Here is a 15,169-nt window from a genome sequence, read left to right as displayed (position 1 = left end):
TTAAGCCTGAGAGGGTAATTACTATGAGCAGCTCCCCAGCATGACCTGCTAGGAACCCCGCTGGGCCATGCAGCCTTAATGAGTCATTGGCATCTGCTCTGACTTACTCTTTACACCCCCCCACCCCCAAATACTGGTGCAGGGCTGAGCTAAGGGTCGCAGAGCTCTGATTAGTGCCTCATTATTGCCTTCAGCAAGGGCCACTGATGTAAAACTCGGGGAGGGGACATGGCTGATGTGGGAGCTCGATGGAGGAGTCCCTCAGTGAGGGATAAAACCAAAGTTAGGGACATAGGCATCTGCTCTGTCTCCTCTCTGCCAGGTTTGGGGTTGATTCCTAGCATGTACCAAGGGTTCACTAGGTCGATTATTTGGCATTCAAAGATAATAGTGGGCTGATTTTTTCTGATCTCCGTAGATCTGTATGCACAAGATTCCTATGTGCACCTCTCTTCTCCGCCTGACATAGCTCATCATAAAACATTAGCTACCCTTCCCTGCCCCACAGTGTGGGAATAAAAACACCCCCACTCTTAGCCTCCAAACAAGCTTCCTCCTGTTCAGCATCAATAATATCCAAACCGTTGCCATATTGGATCATAGTGGGGGTCTATCTAATTCACTAACAGATTGTGAACTCTTTGGGGCAGGAACCAACTTTTGTTCTAGCACCATGGGGCCCTGATCCATGACTGGGGCTCGTAGGTGCTATGGTAATAAAAATAAATCTGTATACTGTAATAAGGTTTAAGGAATTTGTGGTCGCTCTGAAGTCTCGAATAACTGAGTCAGTGTGAAGTGATGGACGCAGCTACAAGCATAGCTGAGAGCTCTTTCTGTTCAGAATATCACCACATTCAATCAGCACTGGGTTTCAGTCTGTTGCCATCCAGTTTTTAAGTTCCATCATTTTTGATTTTATGAATTACACCTGTGTGGTGTCCAGCTACAGTATAGGGCATAGACACATGCCTTAGTCCTGGACCATTGTGATATCAGAGGTAACTCAGTCAATCTCCACCCTTACTATACAGCTCATCTGCATGCAACAATTTCATTGCCCGTATGAGGGAGACTACCTAGTTGGTGGATTACTTGACCTAGCTGCCACCCACACAAATCTCCCAGTACAACCTTCCCCAGCCACACAACCACATGACCAGCATACACAATAACCCCAAACACATGTAGCCCCTCATCTGCCACCCACACAAATCAATACAGCCACTCATACATCAGCACAAACAACAACCCCACACTTCACTGGAAGTTCTCAAATGTCTGAGTCAGTGTCAAGTGATGGAAACCGCTACAAGCATGGCTGAGAGCACTCTTTGTTTAGAACAGCACCAGGCTGACTCATCCCTGGGCTCTGCAGTCTGATACCATCCAGTTTAAATTCTCAGCCATTTAGAAGGTTTTTACACACTACTATGAATTACACACAGGCTTGGGTTACTAGTAAATAGTAAGATCCCATTTCCAATAGTGGCTAGCACCAGAGGGAAGTGTAAAACTCAGGCATGGGAAGTTATGGAATAACCTGAGTGGGGTGGGGGTAATTTATTCTGAACCCTAGGTACCAGTGTTTACTCCTCTTTAACCAGCCTGAAGATCCCATGAACACGCAGGGGAGAGCTCTTCTCTCTTGATGAGGCATTGGTCTAAGATCTGGCTCTTTGTTGAGGATCCATTTGCGCTGATAGAGATGGGCTGAGTTGCAAAGTTTGAATCCTGGATTTTGCTCTGGGCTCCAGCTCTCCCCTTTAGACTTTGTAAATCGTTTTAAAACCTTGTTGTGCCCAACGCAGGCCCTGTCAGAGGGGACACACCCAGCTCGCCAAAGACATGGCTGTGTTCCTCTTCAGGGCTGTCTTTTACCACTAGATGGCAGCATAGGCAAGGGTCCTTCCTAAACTGTGTCACTGAGAAATTAACACCTGTCCCGCACTGAACAGTTGCACAATTGAGATCGGAGAGTAGGTGTGATATTAGGGCAATTGCCCTTGAAAGATCCGATCGGGAAATGTCTTTGTTCAAACCCAGTGTTGCTCTCTGCGCCCAGCAGGATCAGAAACTCTGATCTGTTCCTTGGGGGAATGGAGTAAATTTATTTCTTTACTCCTCCCCACTTCACCCTGCTCCACCATGGCACCACCCTTGCCATGTGAAACCAGAGCCCAGGGATGCAGGGTGACCAGCTCAGAGGCCAGAACTTGGGGGCTGGCTTTCAGAGCTCCACCTCACTCTGTACGTCTCAATAAATGCAATTTTAAATGGAACAGAAGGCTGTCTCCCTAGATCGGTGTGGATCACATGCTCTCTCTCAGCAGCTGTCCTGCTTGCTGAACTGAGGGATGCAGCCCACACAGTCCAGGTTGTAAAGAACCATGTGGTCCTGGAAGCAGGTGAATTTCTTTATCCATTTGTTTTGTTGTCGCATTCAGGAGCCCCAGTCATGGACCCGACCCTATTGGGCTTTACAAGAATAAAAACAGTCCCTGCCCCAAAGACCTTGCAATCGAAGCACTGTGCTCCAGGATCTTGCTGCAGTCACAGGGAAGATCTCCACTAACGAAACTCCTCCCTTCCCCCCCCACCTTGCCATCCCTACACTCCTCACTGATTTACCTCCATGATGTCCTTCACAACCGGGGTCCATCGCGAGAGCTGGTAGGTCTGCTCACTGATCCGCTCCTTCCGCTCTGGCTTGCTCCTGCGACGCAAGGTAGACTGGACACAAATGACACATGCAGAGAGCCTTTAAAAGAAAGGCTCGGCTCCGGAGCCTAGAGACCCCTCCCATTCCCCACTAGAAGAACGCCTGGTGCCAGTCCCTTCCTCCAGCAATGAGCTGAGGCAGTCCACACTCCTCTGCCTGGACCCTGCCTGCCCTGGGTCAGTCTCACCACCATCGGCAAGGGAGGGCCAGTCATGCTGGATCCACAGCCTCTGACCCAGACATGAGAGCGTTAGCTGGCCCCAGACTCGCTAATTCTGCCTTGTTACATAAGTACATTCACCCCCTGCGTCCCAGCTTCTGCAGGGATCCCTCTGCACCAGCCATTTTGGATTTAATTACAATCCCAAAGCTAATAAGAATTCAGCTGTCACTTTAGTGGCCTCCTCTGCTGGTGTCTACCAATAATGGCTAACCCTAATCCAGGATAGTTAGTGGGATGGTGGTGATAGACCCCACAGCTTGTGACCAGTTGAGAACCAGTCAGTCTGGCAATGCTGGAGGAACAATACACTTATAGCTGGAGGTCTCTTGGCCAGTCGAGCAAGCCCAGGAGGGGCTGATGGCCACTGTAGCACACAGGGACTCGGAAGCTCTGGTTCCATAGGGGGCGGTTGGGTGCTTACGTCTGTGATGATGGGCAGCCCGAGGTGGGCCATGTTGGTGATGATCTCGCTGTCCTCCGGTGGGATTTGAGCGTGCTGGATCAGTTTGTTCAGGTTTTCCTCGGTGATCCCTAGGAATGCAAATGAACAGCTTCCCAAACTGAAACTCTTCTCCTGCCCTGGGCTCAGAGGTCACCACCCATCAATCATCAGCGGGGAGCCTCACTCATGAGGCTCCTCCCTCAAGACACGAAGGCGGCTGTTGCTCCAATCCCATCTTCCCTCCCACTTTCACTCCATCACTTCCCTCCCTCAGAGCTGCTCTCCTCCCTAATGACTGGCTCTCCTGTGCATTGGTTCTGCACCTCCTACACCAGGGCCTCTCAACCTTTTCCTTTCTGAGGGCCCCCCCCCCGACATGCTAGAAAAACTCCACGGCCCCACCTGTGCCACCATCACCGGCTTTCTGCATATAAAAGCCAGGGCTGGAATTAGGGGGTAGCAAGCTGGGCAATTGGCTGGGGCCCCAGGGGCTCCCGCGAAGCTACATCGCTCAGGCTTCACCTTCAGCCCCAGGGGGCAGGGATCAGGGCCCTGGGCTTCCGCCCCATATGGTGGGCCTTCGGCTTTCTCCCCGGGCCCCAGTGAGTGCTGGCTCTGCTTGGTGGCCCCCCTGAAACCTGCTTGCGGCCTGCTCGGGGGGGCCCCAGATCCCCGGTTGAGAACCTACAGCATAGCGCCAGCTCGGGAAGCTAGGGGGAGTCCTGGCTCAGACCCAGCTGTGCCACTGAATTGCGAGGTGACTTTGTGGAAATCCCTTCCCCTCACCATGCCTCCGTTTCCTCCCTCTGTAAAAGGAGGAGGATGGTAACAGCCTCTTGGGAAGGCTGCATCGTGCTGGAACGGTTGCCAAGTGCTGAGAGGCCAGACGGTGAAGTGCTGATCAGTGTTAGAGAACTATTGTGAGAGGGAGCCCTATTGACGTGAGCAGGCTGAGTCGCTAATCATCTGTGCAGTTGGTGGCTTGGGCACAGGCTAAATATTTCTGTGGGTTGCAGGTGTAAATCCGTGTGCCCAGTGCATGATTTACCCATGCAGCGGAAGAGCAGGCAAGTAGCTCCAATTCCTTGTCTGACAGGCGTCTGAGCCCTTCACATCAGTCTGCAGTGGCCAGTTCTCCTGGATTCCATGCCTGAAGAGCTCTGTCCCCACTGCTTTCCTTCTGTTTCCCGCCCTGCATCTTCTCGCCTTCCTCTACACTTTCCTCCCTCCCCCGCTCTTTCTCCATTTGCCTATGCCCAGAGGAGCCCCTCTGCCCATCCCCCAGCCCCCTCCGCAGTTTCTCCCCCTTACCGTTTTTCAGGAAGATGTAGAGCAGGATGATGCGGATCTTGTCGTAGGTGCTGACGTTCGCATCCAGCAGGATTGGGACAATGGCCCTCATGGGGTCCTTGATCTTCTCCCCTTCGGCATCAGTGCCCATAGCCAGGTCCTGCAGAGAACGCACATGCTCGTTATCTCTTACCCCTGGAGTCCTTCCCAGGGCCAGGCTGCAAGCCATCATGGGGAGCCTCTGGGCTAGCTTCAGAGGGGCATGTGGTCTCCAACTCCCTTAGTCTGACACCCAGTTACCAGTGTGCAAGGAGCAGAGCAGGGGTCTGAGCACCTCACTGCCTAGATTAAAGGGAGAAGCTCAAGTGTGTTTTAGTCTTTTTTCCTTGTGAAGGTCCCTGACCCTGATCTAGACGGTGCAGGTGGATCACTAGGTCTGGAGGGAGCGAGCAGCCAGCTCTGCTTCTGCCGCAGGAGGCTAAGCAGGTGGTGGGCGAGAGCTAAAACTCCACCCCAACCAAGTGAGGCTGTGGCTCCTCCAAGGAGCATCGGCCCCAGGCTTACCTGACAGAAGGGTTTGGACTGTGGCAGTCAGGCCACAAACCTGGGCTGGTGACAGATGAAAGCCCCCTAACCTTCTGGGTAGGTCATGGAGACAGGAACACACTGCCCAGAACAGACCCCTTCTCTACAGCACCAGGGTCTAGGCCGGAGGATTTCTCCCATAGAGGGGGGAGTGTCCAGTGACCCTGCCCCTTTTTTGGGTGTGGGGAGGGAAGAGACTAGCTTAAAGCTAGATGGAGGACCCACTTATACCTGCCTCTAGAGAGTCTCTCTTCCCACCTGGGAAGGGTGTGAGGTGCAGCCAGGGAGATTCTGTGAAGGGGGAACAAACTGTGTCTAAATCAAGAACACTGTCCTGCTGTCAGGGGCCCCCATCAGCTTGGCAGTGCTGCACTCGCCCTCTCTAGGCACCACCAGGTCTCGGCTCCTATGACTGAGCATCAAGCATGCCAAGACCAGGCAGCACTGCACTAAACCCAAGCTGAGGCCCCCGCAAGAACAGGCCTGGGTGGTCTGGGGGACATGAGTGCCCTGGTGAAGGAGGGATTCTCCCCTGGGGTCTGCAGGATCTTTGGGCTCTGAGGCTGCATTTGAGTTGGCAGGGACTGCATGAGGAGGAGAGCACATGGTGCCAGAGGGAGTGTGGAGAGAAGAACAGAGGAGACCAGGACCTGTTCAACACGGCAGAGCTTATCCACGGTGCCTTGGTAGTGCTTCATGCAGTCCTCAGCCAGGTGCAGGTGAGTCGAGTACTAAGAAGACACAAGAGGTAGACACAGGCCTAGCAGTGGCAGCTGCAGTAGATTCCCCAGAGCTTAAAACTAGCTCAACAGACCAAAGCCTCTGCTGTTGAGAAACTGTACTGATTTACACCTGCGGAGGAGCTGGCCCTGTATTTGAGTATGTGTGAATAGCCTTCAAGAGCATACACCTGCCCTGCCACGCCTACCCCCAAGCCTCCCTTGCCACTCTCCCAGGCACAGGGCACTGTGTGGAAAATGGGCTCTGCGAAAAATATCCATTTCCAGCTGTGACCCTAGAGATGTCCTTGTAGATGTACACTGTGCTGAACCCCATCGTGGCTGGAAAAACAAGTCTGGGATTTCAAGCTTCTCTCTGTTGTTTTGCTAAAGCAAAGTCAGTGATTCCTCTTCCTCCTTTTTCCTAGCCCCTCATCACCTTTTTCCAGGAGAATGAACGACTTGGACTAAAACAGGTTGCAAACTAAGACATGGATGGGAGACCTGGGTTTTGGAACCAGCTCCCCTGCTGGGTGACCCTGGGCATGTCACTTTTCCTCTTGGCCAGTTTTCTGTTTCCTCCATTTAGATTTTAAGCTCTTTGGGGCCAGGACTGTCTCCTACTTCATATCTGTACAATTCCTTGCACAATGGGTCCTTTAGCTCAGTGAAGACCTCTAACTCTACTGTAATAATAATGTAGAAAATTAGCGAGGTGGTTTCCAGCAACTGCCTTCCGCATGAGGATGATTCCCTGCCCAACCTCCTATGTAGGCCCTCTCTCCTCCTGCCCCACAACCAACCACTTGGTCCTTATCAGAATTCTCTCTGGACCACCAGCAAGGGCTCCACTGATCACTCCTGGCCCACAGCCTTCCAGTCGAGAACTGCTGCCTTTGCCTAAGGAGGAAGGCCGGCGTTAGACATTTTTGCATGGAAGGTTGCTCATGCCCAGATTCCTTTCCTCTAGCAGCCACACGTTTTCCTCGTTCGTTTTTTACCTTGCTGAGTTCCTTCTGGTACTGGGGCATCTTCTTCAGCATCTGGGACAGGTCCCTCATCGTGGTCTGCAAGGAAAGGAGATGGCGTGACTTCCCCTGTTGTACCTTTGCCATCATAGGGAGGAAGGCCAGGGAAGAAGACTCCAATGGGAGCATCACACCTCCTGCCTTGTAACTCTTTCGGGTAGTTGTTCAAATGCATGGCTCTTGGGGGCGGTTGTCAGGATGTCCCCAAGTCTCCTCCTGGGCTGGCTAACCTTACGAGCAGTAATAAGAGCTGTAGCTATGGAAATTAGAGACAGGGGATCCAGGAGGATCCTGCCCCACACACACAAATCCAAATGCAATCTTGCACAGTCAGCTGGGGGCAGGATTTTTTCTCCTTTCCCACAAGGTCTCATCAAGGCCAAGAGCTCAGCAGGGTGCAAAGAGGGACTGGATATTAATATGGCGAGCGAGCACCTCCAAAGGATATTGAAATAACACGTGATACAAACCTTCATGCTTCAGAGCCAAACTCTAACTACTGGGGGTCAGGAGGAAACCTTCCCATAACTGCCTATTGCTGGGCTTCTTGCATCTTCCTCTGAAGCAGCTGGTGCTGGCCACCATCAGAGAGAAGATCCTGGACTAGATGGGCCTCAGGTCTGATCCAATCTGGCATTCCCATGTCCCTAAGAGTCTGGTACTGTCCCCTGGCGGCTGCAGGATACTGGGAGTGATGGAGCACTGATTGCATCCTGTAGGGCAAATCCTGTATTGCTAGAATGTGACGTTGATGGCCTCAGAGGAGAAACACCTGCTCCCTTTCTCCCCTCCCACCCCACACACCTGGAGTTTAGGACCATGCCTAGGGAGTTTATCAGCATTTGAGTCTCTCTAAATAATATGGATGGACTGCTGCCCTCTCCCTCATTTCTAAAAGGGCCCAGGGATTTGAGGGCCCTTGGTGCCTTTTGGGACTGGGCGTCAAGCTTCCATGCAGAACCTAGCCTCCCCTTTGCCCCCTGCTCATTCCTTGTGAACGTCTCTAGCAGACCGCTCCAGTGCACGAGGGGGTCGGTTAACAGGAGTGCAGTTCCCACACGAGTCATGGCATCACCTTCTCGCCTGTGTTCATCCTCTTGCTGGAAGAAAATTCCTTTAGCGAGCGGGTGACCTCCCTGGAAAGAAGGGGGCACAATGATCAGCCATCTGCCAGTCCCTATGCATGCAGGCTCCTGCCCACCCTACCCCTTCCTCTGTCCCCTGCAGTTTCACCCACTTCCTCTCTCTAGCCTTCCACAGCCTCCCTGTGTGTTATTGGGGCTTGCTCAAGGGGATTGGACAGGATTGAAAGCAAGGGCCTAGGAATCCAAGCCCTGTCATAAGATGGGTCCATCTGCAGCGGTAAGTGAGACCCCAGATCAGCTTAACTTTAAGCATGTGGTCACATCCATCCCCAGACAGCAACGCCTACAGGCCCCTCAGCACGTGGCAGGCAGCTGACTGCACCAGACACAAGGCAGAGATGCACCGTATGAGTACAGAACCTTCCTCCCCCTCACACGTCACCTGCTGAGCTGGAGGAGGAGAGAGTGGCCGGGCAGCGGAGAGGTGGCAAGTGGTCTGCAGGTTTGGAGTCTACTGACAGGATGGGGGAAGGGAGAGGGCTGCAAAGTTCTGGGGGATCTGGGCACAGTATACAGTGTCAATCTACCCGAGACTGCAACAACGCACATGCAGTAGCCAACGGTTAATCCTGTGCTATGCTTCCTGCTCCTCTCCGCAGGTACTGCGCTCCCCCCATGGTGGGGATGGCCAGTGATCACCGGCAGGGGTCCGCACGCACACAGCGGAAGAGCAGGGTCGAGATGCACTGGCTGGGGAACGAGGGGGAAGCTTTGCCGTAAGTGTCGGAGCTGCTGTGGGCGGTGGTGCAGTAAGCACTGGTGTGTGCCCTCCTTAGCACGGCGGCCCAAATCCTCCTGCCACAGGACACCAGGCAAATGAGACGGGTGGCTTTGCTCTTTGTCTCCGCTAGGGTGCGTCCACGGGGGTGGACAGACGCGCTAAAACCAGCCGGGTGGGCCAGGTTCGGTTAGGACCAGGCTCCAGAGGGGACTGCAGGTCGGGACTGGGGGGTGTTGGCAGAGCTGTGCTGAAACACTCGCCCAGCGCCTGCCTTCGCTCCTCATCTTGCCCGTGGAATTATTTCCACCCTTACTTAAGTCCAAGCGTTAAGCAAGCTGCCTGACCCTGCGCGGGAGGAGGGCGACTGACTGTCCCACCCGTTGTCACTGGGGCACGTGGAACAGGTCAAGCACTCACTGGGACACCTCTGCAATGTGTTTGTGGCGCAAGGTGATCCAGAGGTCGTCGTCCTCATCCAGGAGAACCTCTTTCACCCGGGCCTCTCCGATGCCGCTTGTTTCATACCTGGAGAAAAGAGCAGGCGCGTCACAGGGCAGGAAAACTGACAGGGGGGGTTCACGCGTCATCTCCTGCTTCTGATGGAGATCCCCGCATCCCCTCTAGCACCTCCCCTCCCCCAGACCAGAAAGAGGAGAGACAAGACAGTGCATCTTTCACACGAGATGGACTCCCAGGGCCCAGCGGTGTCTCTTCAGTGGGGCGGTACCAGTGCATGCCACACAACAAGTACCAGTCCTGGGGAGTGCTGTGCTCTCTCTCTCCAGGTGGGTACAGGACTCCCTTCTGGAATTTATTCAAAGTAGGATTATCCTCACGACCATCATTATTTTCTGTTTGTTCATTCAGCGCCTAATACATTGGGGTCCTGGCCCCTGCCTGGAGATCCTGGTTGCTAGCACAGGACAAAGAGTAAAATAATAGGTGACAGGAGTTGGCTAGAGCTGGTCTTGGATGGTCACAGAGAGCTCTGTCACTCCATTTATCTGCCTGCACTGTGGAGTAGAATCAGAACTGGACCTCCTACATCCCTGTGGAAAGGATTTCTGGATTCCCATTTCAGGCTATTAGTGGTTTGGTTTAGAGAGGGAATCGCTCCACCCTCAGGGTGAGGAGGGGGAGAGGAAAGAGTGGGACGTTCACTTTCTTTATGGCTTTACAGTCTTCTCTCCAGCAACCTGACCCACTTCCCTGGCTCTTCCACACTTTGCGAGGAGTAAAAATAGTGACTAATATGCAACGGGTAAGATGCAGCACAACTTCTGCAAATTTCCCTCCACCAAAAAAAAAATAAAAATCAATGGTCCTAGCAGTAGTGTGGCCTAGTAGATGGAGCACTAGACAGAGGCTCAGGAAGCCTTGGTTTTATTCAGGGCTCTACCAGTGACTTCTAGCAAATTGTTTCACCTCTGTTTCTTCTCCTACTCTTTGTCTGTCTTGTCTACTTGTCTTAGACTGTAAACCCTTCAGGTCAGGAACACACTCTCTCACTGTGTTTGTACAGCACCTGACGCTCTCGGGGGGGGACCTGATCACAGTTGAAGTCTCTAGGAATTACCATAATACAAATAGTTACTACCAATAATAGAAGTTTGCAATGGAAAAGACCTAGTACATCTTCCCGCTGCTCGCTACTTCTGTAGATTTTTACACTCTGAAGTATGAATCTGATGAGCCATTCGTTACTGTTAGTGTCTTTTTAAAATGACACGCCCCAGTGCTCTTTAAAAGGCTTTGCGCTCAGAATCCATTGCACCTCTCAGCTGGAGGTCTTCGAGTGCTCTGCTGATGGCAATTATTTCACACCACCATCAGGTAAAACCAGTCGAAGGGGATGAGGTTCAAGCCAAAATGTCCAGACATGACTTTGAACACTTCCACTTGGGGTGACCTCTGGAGACAGAGCCTGTTTTACAGGGGTGCCAGACGCTTACAGTTCCAGGCCAAGCCAGTGAGTTCTTCAGGATTGTGGCAGGCTGCTAGTTGAGAAGCCCTTAATCAGCTCCTGCCACTCCAGCCCCAATCAAGAGGGATGGATTGGGGCTGGGTGAATAGCCCAGTGCATGCCCAGTTACTGTCTGCACCTGCCAATCTTATTAGCCCAGAGCTACAAAGGCTGGGAGGAAGCCAGGGAAAAGGGGGAGAGGGGAAGAGAAAGGTCAGGCAAAGAAGGAAGTGGAAGCCTCCTAGTCTGTTGCTGGCCAGGCCTGTTGTAGGCAAAGTAACTATGAACCCTGTACATAGTTGGGAACTGGCGGTAGGAAACCTTGTGAGAATAAAGAGCACAGGTGTTGCACCAGACTGAAGTGTCCCTGACTCATTGAAGAGGGAGGCCGAATACCTAGGGGTGCAGTGTGAACCCAGTTACAAGGATCCATCAGGCTGGGACCGGCCGGAGTTGTAGGGATTAAGGTGTATTGTATATTGCATCTCCTGGGCTGTTTCCACGGTACTCACTTGTAGACATCATTTTCGATGGGCAGCAGGTCGTAACTCATAGCCTGGAAAGTCAGTTCATGCAGCACAGGGGATGAGGGGTCAAAGCCACGGTCCAGAATGAGGAGCTGGGAGCGAGCTTTGTCCGGACCCTACCAACACAAAGAGCAAATCATTGTCACTGTGGATCCTCTATCGATTCTAATCACTAACGTGGACATCAGAGGTCACTTGCTGAAATGTGCTCAGATTCAGCCATAGGTTATTGGACTGGGTGCAGGAACTGCCTGGCGAAGCTCTGCTCTGCTCCAGAGCACAGAGGTCGACCTAGATGATCGGAATGGTCCCTTCCAGCCTGATTGATATATATTTTCATGCACAAGCTAAAAGCAAAGCTAGATATGTTTCACTGTGGAAGCAAATACAGAACTCCCCGTTCATCATGGGTGTTTGCACCTGTTCTGAGCCAAATGTCCTGGTGTAGAGCAGGAGATGGTTCAATGGCCCTCCGCACCCTGCTCCGCAAGCAGACATCTGTCAGTGGGACAGCAGTGTGCCAGGACGACGCTCCCTGCCTGATGCTAAGGGAACCCCCCGGGAACCAGAGAGCTCTCTCCAGGCTGCTGCTGTGAGAGCGCTATCCCCAGAGGGCTCTAGGCGGAGCCCCTATGCACATGCACTGCAGTAGATGATCCGAGTTCATGTCTAGGCTGCATGTATTGACCAAGGTCTCAGACTTGATTGCACTGAAAGGGAGACTGGCTCCTCCTATCAGCCAAGGCATACAGCCCATTAGAAGAACTTGAGAGGCTAGTGGATAAGGCCCCGGCCAAGGACATATGGGGTCTGGTTTTGGCTCTGCTGCTAACTTTTTGTGTGACGGTGGGCTGGGCACTTCAACTCTGTGTCTGCTTCCCCTCCCATGCTTTGACTGTCGTCTCTATTTAGACTGTAAGCGCTTTGGGGCAGGGACTTGGTGCCTACATTGTCTAGCACACTGGGCGCCTGATCTTGGTTTGGGCTTTTAGATGCTGCCCTAATGCAAATGATTATGAATCATCTACGATTACAGTGGTCTTCCTTCCGCTCGTACCTGAAGCCTCTCGTCTTACTGAGACGTGGTAGGGTCTTGCCACTTTAGTAAGTACAGGCACACAGACCGGTCCAAAGGTAAAGCAAGAGTTTCATGAGCTCCTGCTGCTCTAAGTGCTACGGCCAGCCTCCGGCACCCTGCAGCCTGAACTCACCTCGCCCATGGTCGGATCGTCAGCCTTGTAGGCATCCAGTTTGTCCTGGATGAGCTGGGCCAGCATGGCATTGTCTTTGTAATCTCTAGCCCAAGTGGGAGGGAAAGAAAGGGGTAAAGTCATTTCATTCCTTATGTGCCTTCCAGCCTACATGAGTGTTGATTATATTAGGGAGCTTGGCACAAAACAAAAAAAACCAACCCCAGCCACCTAGATATCTTAAATCAGACCATTTCAGCAGCTTCTAATGTCCAAGAATTGCAGAGCTCAGGGCCCATGTGGGAGAAGTAAGACAGGAGAATGGCCGTGTGGACCATAGTTCTCACGCTCCTCACGGAGCTGGCCTCTATGGAAAACCCTGGGAGGGCACATGGGGAAGGTGGGGGCTGGATGGGGCTCTGACCACACCCGTGAAGCATACATGGCTTTAGCAGACTTCTTCCACTCTCCCCACCTCTCCTTGGAGAGCCCTCGCTGTCTTCCCGGCACCTTCCCCGTCCCACTGCTGGACCATAGTCTCAGCTGTTGGGGGTGCTGTGCTCACCTTCCTACGTGTCTGAGGCGGAGGAAGTGGGGTTGTGCTTGTGGGGGGAATAGTACACCAGGAAGGATTTTGAGCAGGAAACAGATGGAAACTGCCACAAAGGAAATTGAAGTGAAGAAGGACTCGGACAGGAGGAGAAAGGGACAATGGCCTGCAACTCTGGTAATTCTTTAATCTACTCCGGAGAAGCAGCCAATGACCGGGAGCAATTCCAGCCCTGTCCCACTGGGGAGGTGTAGGGTGGGGATCTCAATGAATAGATACTTCGAGGAGAAGCCTCCAGTTCAGCCCACCCCACGGGCACAGCCTTACCCTCTGTATCGGACAGCGGGATATTCCTTCAGAGTGGCACACAGGGTGGCAATCTGTTCCGCCAGGCGTTCCAGCATTGGGTTCTTCAGCTGGGTCTTGTGGGGACTGTAGAAGCTTTGGAAAGAGTCAGCAGAATCCAAGGAGTAAACCTGGAGGGGTGAGAATGGCAGCGGTTGAGCTTAAATGTGAATACAACATTAGCAGCACCCAAGGAATGGCTTAGAGGAGACAGGGGGCCAGTGTCATTATCCCCATCTTGCAGATGGGGGAAACTGAGTCACAGGAAGATGAAGAGATTTGCCCAAGCAGGCCAGTGGCACAGCCGGGGACAGACCCCAGGTCGCCTGAGTCCCCGTTGACTGCTCTACCCACTTGGCAACACAGCCTCCCATCTACAGTCATGCTCCTTTTAATTCTTGTCTGACTCGAGGCATTGTCCAGCAGTTTGCAACACATGACCCATTACTGGGTCACATCTGTAGGGAAACCCAACAGCCAGAGCACTCTCAGCACAGCCTGGGCCACAAGCACCAGCTTTCCCGCGAGGGGGGGCTATTGGCAGGGACGCTGTAGCTTGCCTCTACCCACCCTGAAAAGCATGGGCAGGTTTTCAGCTTCCCCCAGAGCCAGGCAGAAGGCAGCTTGTTTGAGTTGCGTGGTCCAAAGCTGTTCCCCACACCTCATCCCTCCCCAGCGGCCCCTCTCCGTTGAGTCGAATGCCTGAGTGACTCGGGGGCCTGTTGCGCTCTCGTGACCAAGTCCCCTTCAAAAGTCTTTGGCGACTGGGCTAAAATTAGGCCTTGGTGCAAACACAAGCAGGCTGGAGACACGTACTGGCCGAGGCTACGCATCACAGGTACACACATACGGGCTTGGGGGAGGTGGGGGGCAGACGCAGGACACTGATGTGTGCTCCCTGCTGGATGACTTCTGGAATGATGCTGGCTTATTGCTGGGAGGGGGTCTGTTTGCCTCGTCTCCAAGACACAGTGAAGGGGTGCAGGGAAGGGGGCCCTACCTGGGCCCAGCACTGTAAAGATTTGTTATTGTGCTGATGCCGGCTCATTTTTCTTCTGACGGGGCACTGCCACTGCCAACCATGTCCGTGCGTGTCACAAGTCTCCCTCTGTGCCCAGTCCACTGAGGGTAGGTGCCAGCTCAGGAGCTTTAGCAGCTCATGCTTTTGGCTCCAGAGGGCCCCAGTTCAATCCCCCAGGTGTGTCGGCCAAGGTAGTGGCCACCACAGCAGCATCTCCAGGGCTGCATCAAAACCAAAGCCGTCACCTAATGCCAACGTACCCCCATAAGGGTGCTGCAGCAGCTGATGATACCCACCGCCAGCCGTGGGCTGATGGGCACTCAAACCAGCCACCGCGGGGTCCGGCCAGCAAAGAGGGATGGAGCAGGGGGTGAGGACGGACACAGATGAAGGGATCACAGATAACTGCCACTCTCAGATGAGCCTCCTGTTTAACTAGACGCAGCGAGCTGGCTGGAAAAGAGCCAGCCCGGTTCACGTGAATTCCCTGGCAGCAGTCACGCCACCCTGTGCCAGCTCAGAGCCAGAGCAAGGCAGCTGCCTGGGTCCCCTGCAACATGCTGCCCATGCCAGAGAAGAGCCGACCAACCGCAACAATATAGCACCACAGCACTGGGGCCCCAGAACCCGGGGCTCGGACACCCAAAGCCGAGCGAGAACGTCCAGGTCTGGGTCCAGGTTTCAAACCTCCCAAAGGC

The 15,169-nt window shown here is 53.3% G+C and overlaps 1 protein-coding gene across 2 annotated transcripts in view; it reads right to left on the bottom strand.

Moving 5' to 3' along the window:
- STXBP1 (syntaxin binding protein 1) overlaps window positions 1-15,169 on the bottom strand; it is a 67,311-nt gene that overhangs the window by 13,727 nt on the left and 38,415 nt on the right. For both annotated transcript variants that reach the window (XM_074973802.1, XM_074973803.1), the window contains exons 7-16: window positions 13,433-13,581; window positions 12,577-12,661; window positions 11,351-11,481; window positions 9,293-9,400; window positions 8,085-8,145; window positions 6,983-7,048; window positions 5,913-5,993; window positions 4,699-4,837; window positions 3,367-3,476; window positions 2,632-2,733 (exon numbers count right to left, since the gene is read on the bottom strand). In XM_074973802.1, the coding sequence (XP_074829903.1) occupies window positions 2,632-2,733; window positions 3,367-3,476; window positions 4,699-4,837; window positions 5,913-5,993; window positions 6,983-7,048; window positions 8,085-8,145; window positions 9,293-9,400; window positions 11,351-11,481; window positions 12,577-12,661; window positions 13,433-13,581 (1,032 nt within the window). The remainder of the gene's footprint in view (window positions 1-2,631; window positions 2,734-3,366; window positions 3,477-4,698; window positions 4,838-5,912; window positions 5,994-6,982; window positions 7,049-8,084; window positions 8,146-9,292; window positions 9,401-11,350; window positions 11,482-12,576; window positions 12,662-13,432; window positions 13,582-15,169) is intronic.

This window comes from Natator depressus, chromosome 16 (genome assembly GCF_965152275.1).
Source record: "Natator depressus isolate rNatDep1 chromosome 16, rNatDep2.hap1, whole genome shotgun sequence".
NCBI classification, from domain to species: Eukaryota; Metazoa; Chordata; order Testudines; family Cheloniidae; genus Natator; species Natator depressus.
Note: the sequence above shows the minus strand (reverse complement) of the source record. Positions and strands in the feature narration are given on the sequence as shown.